The sequence below is a fragment of the Carassius carassius genome, chromosome 31, assembly GCF_963082965.1.
Source record: "Carassius carassius chromosome 31, fCarCar2.1, whole genome shotgun sequence".
NCBI lineage: Eukaryota > Metazoa > Chordata > Actinopteri > Cypriniformes > Cyprinidae > Carassius > Carassius carassius.
Genome location: NC_081785.1, coordinates 12,093,475 through 12,107,066, shown reverse-complemented (window position 1 = coordinate 12,107,066; position 13,592 = coordinate 12,093,475). Strand labels below are relative to the sequence as shown.

The 13,592-nt window shown below is 36.6% G+C and overlaps 1 protein-coding gene and 1 pseudogene across 3 annotated transcripts; both read left to right on the top strand.

The window, feature by feature from the left end:
• Nucleotides 1-623: 623 nt before the first annotated feature.
• LOC132111913 (large ribosomal subunit protein mL63-like) lies at nucleotides 624-934 on the top strand (annotated as a pseudogene).
• Nucleotides 935-1,680: 746 nt separating this feature from the next.
• LOC132111564 (protein FAM149B1-like) lies at nucleotides 1,681-13,054 on the top strand. Of its 3 annotated transcripts, XR_009424820.1 has the most exons (17): nucleotides 1,681-2,158; nucleotides 2,532-2,648; nucleotides 2,801-2,948; nucleotides 3,118-3,260; nucleotides 4,472-4,585; nucleotides 4,675-4,827; nucleotides 4,920-5,098; nucleotides 5,700-5,842; nucleotides 6,783-6,851; nucleotides 7,273-7,388; nucleotides 8,138-8,362; nucleotides 8,449-8,572; nucleotides 9,188-9,313; nucleotides 9,424-9,505; nucleotides 9,597-9,734; nucleotides 11,131-11,744; nucleotides 11,778-13,054. XR_009424820.1 is itself a non-coding variant. In XM_059518972.1 (16 exons), the coding sequence occupies exons 1-16, from the start codon at nucleotides 2,112-2,114 to the stop codon at nucleotides 11,196-11,198; spliced, it is 1,992 nt and encodes a 663-aa protein (XP_059374955.1). In that variant the 5' UTR covers nucleotides 1,681-2,111; the 3' UTR covers nucleotides 11,199-11,751. The 3 variants fall into 3 exon arrangements, 1 of the variants encoding a protein (XP_059374955.1); XR_009424821.1 differs by lacking the exon at nucleotides 6,783-6,851; XM_059518972.1 differs by lacking the exon at nucleotides 11,778-13,054 and having other exon boundaries at nucleotides 11,131-11,751.
• The last annotated feature ends 538 nt before the right edge of the window (nucleotides 13,055-13,592 follow it).

Genomic DNA, 13,592 nt, shown 5'->3' with positions numbered 1-13,592 from the left:
TTTGTCATTTAGCAGATGCTTTTATCCAAAGAGCAATGATATATAAGTGCTATAACAAGTCTCATGTAGGTTAAACGCAGTACAGGTAGCAAAGGCTTTTAAATAATATAATGTATAAAAAGAAAACAGATAGAATAGAAAAAAAGAAAAGAGCAATGTGTTAAAAGTGTTATTTGAAGTGTTAAGATATAAAGATGGACATATCGCTGTATATGATATGTAATTATTTTACTTTGCTCTTTTCCATTTAAAGTGTACTATTTCTAGTCGATAAAAGACATATGTATCGTTAACAAGTTTAAATCTGTTTTTATACAGTCTATGGTTTAAATGCATGATTATGATGAAGTTAGATCATATCTACTGTTCCTTATAATATATGAACTCAAACTCTAAATTCAAGGCTGAATAGACTCAAAGAATCTACGTTTACAGTACAGTCTTCTACATGAATATGCCATTTTTATCCCCGTTTAAAAACCTTTTTTGCTTAATTTGTTAGAATAATAACTTTTCCCTCATATCAGCATGTTTATGTGTAAATCCTGATTGTGACTTTTGTCTCTGAACTGCTTGGTGATACATTTCACAGAATCACTCTTGTGAGAATCACTGGCTGCAGGATGTTCTTGACTCTGGCTCTTTTGCGGAAGGTAATCCCAGGAAAGCAGTGGATCGGGAAGTACCGTCGATCGCGAGTAGTCATCAGGCAGATGAGACACAATGTGATTAAACGCCTGGAACAGGAAGCAGAGAATGAATACTGGATCAGCCGACCGTTCATGATGCAGGAACAGGAGCAAGGCCACGCAGCACAGAGGCGCGAGTGGATGTGGCAACAAATCAAAGCTGCACACCAAGCCAAGTTTCCTGAACACAAATACATGCAGACCAAAAAAACCACCTTAAAATCCTGAAGACCTGGCCCAGCTGACCAGAACATCAAAGACAGATGAAAACAGATGAAAACATAAGACTTCTAGTGTTTGATTTGAAATGTTCTGCATTGTGCATCTGTGATATGTGCTTTGTTTATAAATTATATGTGATCATCGCATTTGGCTCCTCTTCTTTTTTTGATTCATCACGTAGTCTTAACTGTCTCAGCTAAATTATATGTTAACATTGTAAATTATTACTTACAAAAGTTACTTATAAACAAATTTGTAAGTTGATAATTTATTCATTTGTAACTATCAAAAGTAACAGCAGCAAAAAAAAAAAAAAAAAAAAAAAGGTGAAGAATAAAATGGTCACTCTTTTGAATCAAATCTTTTCACTATATTGGATTTGCCTGAATAATTTATTCCCGAATCAGACATTTTTATTTCCTTTATGAACACAGATTATTACATTACTCTGTATTTCTAGATAATTCAAAGTATTACTAAATATAACAATATTACTAAATAATGGCTGGGTTGAGTTGTACTGACAACTTTTATGATACTTTAATGAAAGCTCTAGTTACTCGAAATATAAGAATGATTTTACATTAGTAATATTGGATAGACCTATATATACTGACCTGTTTAGCACGTATAATTACTCCTACGTGTACTCCCATATTTATTCATATAATAGAATATAGTATTATATAGTATAATAATTGATATAATATAATACTCCCATGCACTAGAGAGCAGTGTATACGTCAAGATGGCAAAATAGGTTGAAAACATCACTTCCCACAAATCAGTGGGCGCGAGCACCTTGGTCTCCATGATGACAGTCTTGTTATTGTTGTTCAGTAGATAATCATGGATGGATGAAGAATACAACTGTTTTTTTTTTAAACCACGTAACGTTTCCTAATATAACAGTCGACGATATGGTGGAATAATCAGATTTTCGTTTCCTGTTCGCGGACTCTTAACTCTCATCCACACACGCTTTGATAGATCAGGATCGGACCAGCTGAGAGCTGGTTACTTCACATTTTCTCCCAGCACAGCTGTGATCCAGTGTGTGTGGTTCCGACTGTTGGAGAAGCATGAGGGTGGAGCAGCGGTGGTGCAGCAGCAGCAGCAGCGGGCCGGTCCGGACACAGGAGGCTCGGAGTCGGATCACAGCCTTGATGGAGGAGGTGCGCCTATAACCGCTTCAGGAGGATGATTTCACGATACAACCGCCGGCCTGGATCTCACAGCCTAGAGATGTGCGTGGAAATCACACAGACACGATCTCAAGCTGACTACTTAGCCAGCATTTCTGGTATCATAGTTTAATAGGTAGCCAGCTCACTAGGTTACTGTGGACTGGTGTTTAAGTAATCGTGCACAAATACTACATTGTGTTTTTCGATTAATGCATAGATAGATATAAAGAAATAGTCAAATGATAGCTAGTCAAAAAGATCGCTGAATATATATATATATATATATATATATATATTAGATAGATAGATAGATAGATAGATTTTGGGTAGATAGATGGATAGATAGATTGATTATTATATAGATTTTAGAAGTTGCTCTGTCTTCAAGCAGTGAACGCTCTTCCTCTTTCTCTCTCTCTGCTGGTTTTGGTAGTCGTGGTTTGTCCCGCAGCTGTCTGGACCAGCATCCTCTTCCAGAGGAGGCAGATGATGATAGTGTACATCCCAGACTCCTGCATGATCTTCAGGAGGACATGTCCTCATCCAGCAGGTGAGCTCCAGGTACAATGTGTGTCTGTACAGGTATATATCAAAGGGGCAGGGTCTCATTACTGAGTATAATATGTAGATTCTTGCAATTCTTTCCAATCTGACATTTGAATTTATGAGATAATCACTCCCTCTCTCTCCTTCTCTTTCTAGGTCTGAGGAGTCCTCTGCGTCATCCGTCGGATCAGGATGTCAGACACTCACCACAGATGACACAGCTCAGTCTTGGTCTGGTATCCATAGTTACACAGGAACTGGCATCTCTACAGAGCACAGCTCTGTCTTTTCGTGGGGCTACGATGTGAGTGATGTCTTCTCGAATTCTAAGGGACCGTTCACACAATATGCGTTCTTGTTTTTAACGATACACAGCGTGTTCAAAATGTGCTGCTGACTAGTTCAAATTCATTTCTTTTTACTTTTCCCTCTTTCTTTCTTTCTTTCTTTCTCTCTCTCTCTTTTCCCGGTAGGAATTTGATAAAGCCGCCTCCAGGCAGGTCCAGCAGATGTTTGAAGAGATTGAAGAGCTGTTGTACGAGAGGAAGTGTGAAACACAGCTCAAAGGCCTGCAGGAAGAGTGTCAGGAGTGGGCTTCACGATTCTCTCATCTACGGTACGCACTCACACACATGGACACACTCAGATCTGTGAACATCAGTGACGCCTTCATAGTCTGTGGTTAGTGCTGCAGGATTAATCATATTTTGATCACGATCAAGATGCATCTGCATCTCTTGATTAATTGCATATAATTATCTGCAGTATTTGCCGATAGTTGTTTATCCGTATTTTCATTTGACATTTGAAGGTGCTATACAGTCCTTTACGGTGCTGTGTGTGCTATTTGCTGCTAATGAATCTGCCAAGAAACCTTTTCAGTCACAAACTGTAATAAATCCAAAATTAAGTCTCAACTGTATTGTTGGTAAACGTTTGCTGAAAAAAGCACTTTGTGCTACAATAAAAGGAATTTTTGTTGTTTTAAATAATTTGGAATTATTGGAATTTGTATTAGGAATTTTACTGATTTTGCTTTAAATATAAGCTTCGAAAATGAATAATTCTGCTGAAATCTAAAAATAAATTTCTCAAGTAAAAACATTCGTGATTTAATAATTGCATCGATATCATAGCACTGCAACGTAAAAAATAAATAAAAATAATGATTCTGACTTGCAAAAAAAAAAGGTGCTGAGTTGAAAAATATCAATAAAAAATGTCCATCACGTACAGTTTTTTTCACAGGATAAGTTTCAAATTATATATGTATCAGTTTAATGCACTTATTAAAATAACCAAAACATTAAAATGTCAGAAGTTTCATTTAGCTTACAATCGGCAAAGGAGTGAAAAAATATGCTCAAATGCTCCATTAATATCAAAGTACTTTATATAAACACAAGTTCATAAATAAATAAGCTTTTTTCGTAAATCTTTTGTTTGGATGTAGTAAAACACCCACAGATGCAGCAGAAATTACCTGGGTCATGTTTGCATTTTCTTCTGTCTCTGACCATAACTCTTACCTTGAAATCAGGATTATTATAATCTCCTCAAATCACTATACATGTGAATATCAGATGAGAATTGAACAAATAGTTCTAACCTGGCAAAGAGGAAGATAGGAATCTTGTCTTTATTGCGTTTTTTCAGGTGGTTAAGGTATAAGACTTCTTCAACTTAAAAATGGTTGTTCTAATTAAAAATGCTTTCACGAGCTAGAATAAGAATTGGATTTTTGAGCAAAATAATTGTGATTGTAAGTTTTAACGGGCAGCCCAGTATCTGGTTATTAAACCTGTTTGGGGCATTTGTGTGTGACAGGATCCTTGGAACACAGCTGGTTTGTCCCACAGATGAAGGATTCCAGTGGTTCGCCACACCAGCTCATGCACCCATCCCCTCCAGTGGCGACCAGAGCAAAGAGAAAACTAATGAGTGAGTCATCTGTGGGTTTGTGGATGTGTATGAAATCATTAGTGTTCTATAAACCCTATTTTCTCTCTCTCTCTGTGTGTGTGTGGCAGGTTGTGTGTGCAGGGTCGGAGGGCAGTTTTGTGTCGGCCCTCTGTGGAGGTGACCCACCCGAGTGTCACACCCTGTAGTAACCAAGAGTTGCCCAGGGTAATCGAAGCCGAGGGGCTGATAGAAGAGTATCTAGCCTTCGACTGCAGGGACCTGTGAGTTTGTGTGTGACAGATGGTAGTTAAATATAATTGATCTGGTATTTTTCTGTGGTTTTTGTAGATGAATAATATGTGTGTTTATCTAGGGATGAGGAATTGGAACGTGAGTATGTGAACAGACGGCGGAGGCACTGGCTTCCCCCTGTCTCGCCTTATCGCTGTCGCCGGGAGGCGGTGCTTGATCTGCTGTTTGATTACGTGTGGCGTGAGCTCACTGGCTGGATGGAGGAGCTTGTACGTAGGCATTGGGAGGGGTTTGTGTCAGGTAGGTTGAATTTTCAAACACTTGAATAAATGCGATGGTTATTTTGGTTTGTGTTTCGCAAGACTAGAACTGGAATACTGGGATACCGTTCAAAAGTTTGCAGTTTGTAACATTTTTTAAAAGGGATAGTTCACCACAAAAATGAAAATCACCCCATGATTTACTCACTGTCAATTCATCCTAGGTGTTTATGACTTTCTACTTTCAATCCAGAGGATTAATAAAGGCCTCCTGGAGCGAAATGATGCATTTTTGTAAGATTATATCCATATTTAAAACTTTATAAGCCATAATCTCTAGCTTTCGCTAACTTTTGCACCTGCGACGCAGATGTAGGCATAGCTAGGCATAGCGTAAGCTCACCCTGAGTTGTCCTTCTAATAAATCATCTCACCAAATAATTTAAGAAATGAAATACTGTTTTGAGGTGAATTTATATTAAGTGAGAGGAGACTGCAGTTAAAAGAGAAATATACAGTTTAGGGGTAATTATTCAAAACTATTTTGAACGCAGCGTGTTGCGTTTGGCCGAATCAAGTATTAGTATAGAGCCATGTAATGAATAAGTGAAGAATAATCTCTGAACGTCTCTGTCCACCAGATGATGAGAAGAATACCGTGGCCCTCAGCCCTGCCTGCTCTGATACTCAGAATCCTTTTCTGCTGCTGTCCAATGTCTCAACAGTGCTTCCTCCACTGTCCCAGACCAGAACGCAACAGCTCGCGGACAGCTTGCAGGCCCAGGTTAGTCAAGCACTTGTAGAACAGAAGGGTTCCTACTTTTCCTTCTGTGGCAGATGGATGCAACATTGATTTCATCTGAAATCCCATCTGACTTCAGATATCTGTAACCCTCCCTTGCCCTGCCATCTGCTTGATGATAGACCTCCAAAATATTTAATTGACAGGATTCCCACGATCTTGGAAAAGTCATCGAGAATCTAAAATAATTTTGACATGTCTGTAGTGAATGAGTAGTTGATTTGAAAAGCTTAAGGGAAGTTTAGGTAGTGTTTCCGAAACTATTTGGCTTTTTTTATATAATGCATGCAATATTAATTGTGATAACTTGGAATTGTTGTACATTTAAAAATGAATTTGCCATGCAACAGTACAATTTAAAATGAAATCATAAAGGGGAAAAATTAATACAATTATGAAATAGCCTAAAGAAACTGCACCACATAACATCCTTTATGCATTAATAAAATGAAAAATAAATAAATAAACAAAACATGGATATGTTTTGCATCAAATACTGCCCCAAAAAATGTATATTTTGAATTAAAATATTTAATTGGCTAGAAAGAGCGTTCTATTTGTTAAATTACTATGCAAAAAAATTGTGGAAAACTGGAAAAGTCATAGAAATGAATTTGTCTGGAGCTGTGGGAATTCTGTATATATGCTGTCATTGTGGAGAGATCTTCCCTGCTTTGTGTCCTCTCTGTCTTTACATATATAATCATACTCAAAAATACACACAAATGCTGTATTTCACTGCTCTCAGCATTTGTCTTTTCAGCTTTTCCCCAGGCTTTTTAATTCATTAACTTTTTACCTCCTTTTCTTCTGTGTCCCTGTTTCTGCCTTTCTGTCCAATCATCCATCTGTCATCTGTATTCTTTCTTTCTCTTTCTTTACCTCTCTATTTCTATCCTCTCCCCTCATTTCCTTTCCAAAGAGCTCAAACTCATGGGGTTCAAAGCACAAGTCAAGACGGAAAACCAAAAAGCAGAGAAAGTCATCGACAGTATGTTACTCTACCCTGATAACAACATTTAATCAGAGAGGGCGAGCGAGAGAGTGTTTCTGTCTGTGGACCGGTTTCTCTCTCTTTCTCCTAAACTTCAACACTTATCTTTGTTTTTTAACACGCAACTTACAGGCCACTTTTTTAACATCCTTTTAAACTCTGACTTTATTTTAAGCTTGCATTCATTTTTTAATCTTCTGGAGGTGTTATAATGCTTGTTCCCACTCTTAGTTTTGTTTCTGTTCCGTGTTTCTTTTCAGTGTCTTTTTGTTTTACATGTCGTCGCATGCTGTACAGATGATGGATGTCAGATGCTGTGAATGCTATCTCTTTTTAGTTGTTGAGATATACAGACTTGTGGATTACTGGACAATGATATTAAAACATGAATTTGCTTAACTTGTCTCTCTTCCCACAGACCAGTCGAGTACCTGTAGGGGCGGCAGTTGCTCATCACAATCTCAATGACCTCATCATGATACATGGTATTCCACTGCAGCAAAGGAACCTGGGGACACTGGACCGAATAACTCAGTAGGAGAAGAAATAAACACATTCTTTACAACCTTTACTATTCAGCACTGTTGTTTAGTGTTCTGATGTTGCAGGAATTGGTCCAAACTAGAGGTCAGCTGATGTATTATTTTGCCTGTCCAGACAACAAGGCATAGGAGAAAGCCCTCTAGTGCCTCCCATAGGAAGAAACAGGCAAATATACAAAATCCAGGATATTGGATATTCCAAGAGCTAATAACACACAAAAAAATATATATATATATATATAAATTCTAACAATATGAAAAAAATTTAGTTTAGTTATTAGTTTAGTTATTTTTTAATTTTTTAAATACACTGTTCATTATTGTTTTTTTGTTTTTGAAAGACGTCTCATACTCACCAAGGCTGCATTAATTTGAGCCAAAATACTGTAAAAACAGTTATATTGAGAATTAATATTATTTCCTATTTTTATATATTTTTATAGAAAGTAAAAAAATAAAAAATGAATTATTTACAAGAACCAATATTTGCTTGTGTATCCGACTACAGTGGTTGTATAGTTTGTTTTTGCATGCAACCAGCAAAGACAACACAATTGAAAGACTTGTTGACTGTTTATTGTCTTTCATGTTGTTTTTCAGTACTTAGTCTTATTCAGACCGCAGACTCTGGCAGAACATCAGTTCTTTTTAACTATTTCCATACTTTATTGGTGCATAGATTATTTCTATGGCTTTTTTAAATTAATCTTTCAATAATCCTCTGTATTTTTATGACTGTAGGGACTCCGAGGAGAAAGTGTCTCAACGTCCCGGCTCTAGTGTCGTTCCCACCAGTAAACCTCGACCACGCCGTGCACTGGAACAAAGCACCTCCTCTTTGACACGCCCCCCTCAGTCGGCATGGCGACGGAACCCGCCCCCTCGCACTCTAATGCCATTGACATCCAGTGTAACACAACCCATCACGACTGGCTCCATGGAAGAGGTGCTTAGAGGCACAAGATTGTAAGAGCACTACTCATCGTAACTCGTACACTGTTTCCAAAAAAGTGATTCTCTTGCCAAAGTGTGTGTCTGTGTGTGTGTTTCAGGATGACCGTCGGTGATCGTTTGGCCTCACCTCCAATGCATCTCAGTAGAAACACACTCCTCCCTCCCATTGGTACAGGAGACACAGAACACACATACTCCGGACAGCACTCACGGCTTACGCAGGTGCTGTTAATATAACACACACAACCTGACATCACTAATAGTTTTTAGATGAATAAGTAAAATAACAATGAAATAACTGTTTTCTCTTTAAATATATCTTAAATGTAATTTATTCCTTTGATGGTAAAGCTGAATTTCCAGCAGCCGTTACTCTAGTCTTCAGTGTCACAAGATCCTTCAGGAATCATTCTCATACACTGATTTGTTGCTCAGGAAATATAATATTATCAATGTTGGAAACAGCTTTGTTTCTTTAATATTTATATATATGTATGTGATTATGTATAATATATTTAACATATTTATATACTGTATGTGTGAAAACATCACTGTTATTTTAGTATCACTGAAATACTATTAAGTTTGACTAGTTGACTTAATTTTTGTTATAGTAATTTTGTTTTTTTGTTTTTTTTTTAACTTGTGTTTTTTTTCTTTTTTCTTTCAGTGTTATTTAGTACATAATGTCAAACTTAATGAAAATGAGAGATTGCCTTTGTCACTATTATTTTATTTCAGCTAACATGTATTTTATTTCAAGTAATAAAAAGGTTTTTATTTATTTTGAGGTCTTAGTTTAACCTTAGTTAACCAAGAAAACGTGTGTGTTTACAGAAGCAGAGAGGCTCCTCGAGTCGTGCACACAGTGCAGTGACCGATGAGAGTGTCAGACTGCAACCCCGAGACAAACTGCACCTGCTGGATGTGTTTTCCAGACCCAACACCACACACACCTTTAGGGTGAATCTTTCCCGCACATGAATCCTACACACGACCTTTAAACATCCTCCTGACCCTCATCATGTGTATTTATCTGTGTACTGTGTATCATGCCAAAACTTTCTTTGCAGTCAGACACCCCATATCGGCGTTCATTCACTGGAATAGACAACATCGGGCAGAGACGACCTGGCAGAGCGTCTGTTGGTGTAGGTGGGTGTATACAAACACACATCAGACTTATAGATGTACATTATAACTCTATAAATTGTCCCATTGACTGTGTTTGGGTGTGTGTGTGTAGATTCTCTGGGAATTGGCGTGACTGGAATCAGTCTGGGTATCAGCAGCTCCTCCTTCATAGGCTCATTTTCCCATCATCCCCTTGGTCACTTCCCAAATGAGCATGAGGAGGAGCCAAATGCTAAAGCTCCGCCCCCAGGTTAGTGAGATTCAGTTTTAATGGGCTTTTTTGCATTATTTTTTAAAATAAAGGTAAACAATAATTAATGTCCAGAAAGAAAAAAACAAAACATAATAGTATTTTTGTCATTATAAACTACAGTAGATTTGTATTTCTTGAAGGGAACACCAGTACTTGAAAATTCAGTTGTAGGTTTTCTGTGTAAACTTTATTTGCAGTGTTAATTTGGCTATAAATAGTTAAATAGATATAAGAAAGAAAAGTCACGATGACAGTGACATTTGATAATAAAGTGCTGTTCAGTAGTTTTGGGTGCATAAGATTTTCTTGATGATTTTGAAAGAAGTCTCTTATGTTACATTTATTTGATCGAAAATACTGAAAAAAACTGCATTACTGTGAAATATTATTACAGTTTAAAATAGATATTTTCTATTTTAATATATTTTGACATTGAATTTAATCCAGTGATGCCAATGCTGATTTTCATTAGCCATGACAGTACTTCGGTCTTCAGCGTCACATTATCAACAATTGTGCTGCTTAATATTTTTGTGGACACTGTGATTTTTGTATAACTCTTTGATGAATATAAAGTTCTAAAGAACAGCATTTATTTAAAACAGAAACATTTTGTAATAATGTTAAAGTGTTTGCTGTCACTTTTGATCCGTTTAATGCATTGTTACTAAATGAAAGTATTCATACTGATCCCAATAAAAACATAAGGACCATAAACTTAATTGATAATGGAAATACTAGAAAGCAGGCTATATATATATATATATATATATATATATATATATATAACAAAATTAGGATACCAAATCCTGAAATAAAGTTTGTTTCAGCTGAATTAATAGCATAAAAATGTGGAAAATAAAAATATAATAGGAATCTATATCAGAATATCAGAAGCCTTGCATGCACTGTAATAAGATTTATATGCTTGGGCTCAACAAATTGGCCTTTCTTAGTACTTTATATTTTCAAATATTACATATTTTTTATTTTAAGAATAATGATGAAAGAGTGAAATGTAGAAAGCAAGTCATTTATTATCAATGCATTATTTAATATCTATGATTAATAAGTACCATGCTCTGACTAAAATGTGTGAGTGCTAAAAGTCCAAACTTTTCATTAAGATGGACGTCCTAAACCTTACAAAGATCTCACAGAAAATATTCTTTACAGACTTACAGTACATTTGTACTACAAATACGGAGTGTGTATTTACAAACTCATCTAGAATATAAAAACGGACCTGATTGGATTTAGCATAAAATGCAAATCATTTTGATAAGAGAATCACTAAGAATATAAGAGTACCTTTAAATGCATAAACGTAGTGTTCACACTTTCTCTCTCTCTCTCTCTCTCTCTCTCTCTCTCTCTCTGTTACTACACCTAGTGTCTGTTCCAGCACATCCCCACAACAGAGGTGCTTCGACGGCACGCAGTAGCAGACCAGGGCTTTAACACAAACACACTTACACACACAGTCTCCCTCACATTCTTGAACCAAACACACCTCGGCACTGATGCAACTTTTCTTCAGTACTGACAGTCGCTTTATACGTCTGCTGGACTTTTGTATAACACGCCGTTTGGGCGTGAACTTTATTTATGACCGCTGTTGTTATTATTAGAAGTATTGTTATTCATGTTGATGTTTGAAATTTTCTAAAACCTTATTTTTGTATATTGGATATTCAGCTTTATATGGCTGCCAAATACAGGAAACTGTCTTTCCCTTACATCTTTAGATGTACTGTACATGCTGTACTGTATGGAATAACAACTTTTGGTTTTCCCTAAAAATGGCTCTATGAAGCCTACATGGAGTTTCCATGCAGGTTCGTTCAAGCAGGGTATTAAATTGCCTGAATGTTGCCTCACCGGTGTGTTCAGGACCCTGTTGGATCGTGTGAACCTGCTATAGAAGATTATACTATCTATATCCTAGATGGATATTCCATTGTGATGCAATTCCACCAATTTCATCCACGATCATGGACCGTAGGTGTGTAAGAATTCATTTATTGAGATGATGAAGAGTCAAAAGGGTTGTAAGTCTTTATATCATGATTCCGTGATCATGTAATTTTAAAAAACATTATAACATTCAAACTGACTCCAAGGTCTTATTCAGTGTAGAACCAACATGACCCTGTTTTTCAGAAGGAAACATGAATACACTGAAATTCTGGAAGTACACCTGCAATACAAGAGTAGGCCAGTACAATTGTACAGCTTACATAATGACGGTTGAAAAGAGGATTTCAAGTTTCAAGAAAATAAGCCATAAGTCCCGCAAGCCATACAGAGTTTGGCAAGCGACGGACAGGCTGGAGTTTATTAATTATTACATATTTAAATAGAAACGCACACAAAGACTGCAGGGTTTGTTCAAATAAGTGTACTGTATCTTTTTTGTTGTTGGCATTAAGTGGATTTGGTTCCTTTGGTGCCAGGAAATCCTTAAATATTTAACATTGACTGGTAAAGCTCATTTTGACGTACCATTTTACTGGCAGATATTAAATGTGGCTCTTACAGGTCTGTAATGTTTATGTGGCAGCTTCACTGTAAAAGCATTTATTGAAAACGTACAGACTCTAACTTAACATTTGCATTTCTCCGATTTGATTAACGTGTTGATCTCAGTGAGTGTATATTGCTTTTAAACAACCTTTTTTTTTTTTTTTTTTCAATCTGGAGAGTATCTAAGCTCAAAGCATGTGTTATGAGTGTACAGGCCATCAAAATGTTTGATGATCAAAGAGATGGATTCCTCTATAGCCATACCGAAGGGGTGTCACGGGAAGACATCTCTTCATACCCCAGCCTAACGCCTCCGCCTCTAAGACAGAGCCAACTATTCATCACTCAGCTCAGCAAGGACAATCTAGAGTTGCAGAAGTTGTAGCCATATTTGACTTCTAGACTTTCTCTGTCATTGGACAGAGGTTTCTAGAGTTCCAGTAGACATTCTGCTGTCTGACCACAGAGTTTCATTGCTGCTGATTTGAGTGGGCCGATTTCAAGAGCCATGTCGCCTGGATCAACAGACCACGCTGGTCTTTTTAAACACGGATGCAGATCTTTTGCAAGCGGACATGTTTCCTGTGTGGAAATAATAGTTTATCTGCTCTATGTCTGTTGGAGATGACAGTGCTGGATGGGAGTGTGTGTGATTGTGTGTGTGTGTGTGTGTGGAGGTGACAGTTCTTGGCAGGTGTAGCACTGCTCTATTTAAGATTTCCCCTAAATGTTTACCTCTGTAACTTAAATGAGAATGGCAATTGAAAAATAAAAGTTAATTATTCGAATAATATGGTGTTTTCTTTTTGTCTTTTACACTGTAACAGTACTGTACATTCATGTGTTTGTATCTCAGTAATTATACAGTTTATAGTTAACTTCAGTATTCTCTAGCAGTTGTATTGTATGTGATTTCAAATACCTGGTTCAAAACGCTATGAAATTAGAATTCTATCCTCATCATATTTTACACATTTTTGCTATATAGCTGTTGGATAAATAAGTGAACTTTAAAACCACTTTTCTACATTATAAATGTAAACAATTCATAAAATTATTAATATTTGATGAGTGAAACAAGGTTTTGATGATTATTCTGATAATTTGGTTTGATAGTTTAAATGTAATCGCGTAAATTATTACTATTATTATTATTGCTGTTTATAACATGACTGATGGCCATATGCAATTAATTTGACATAAGGACATTAAACCCGTTGCACGCATGTTTTATTAATAAATAAGAGTTGTTTCAGTCGACTTAAATGGATAGTTGACCATATACTGTATGTCGTCATTTAATCACTCTTGTATCATCCCCATCAAACC

Coding starts and splice junctions, on each gene's coding strand:
- LOC132111564 (XM_059518972.1), top strand. CDS start 2,112: ATGATTTCACGATACAACCGCCGGCCTGGATCTCACAGCCTAGAGAT. Junction 6,852..7,272: donor AGCAGAGAAAGTCATCGACA/GTATGTTACTCT, acceptor CTCTTCCCACAG/ACCAGTCGAGTACCTGTAGG. Junction 7,389..8,137: donor ACACTGGACCGAATAACTCA/GTAGGAGAAGAA, acceptor TTATGACTGTAG/GGACTCCGAGGAGAAAGTGT.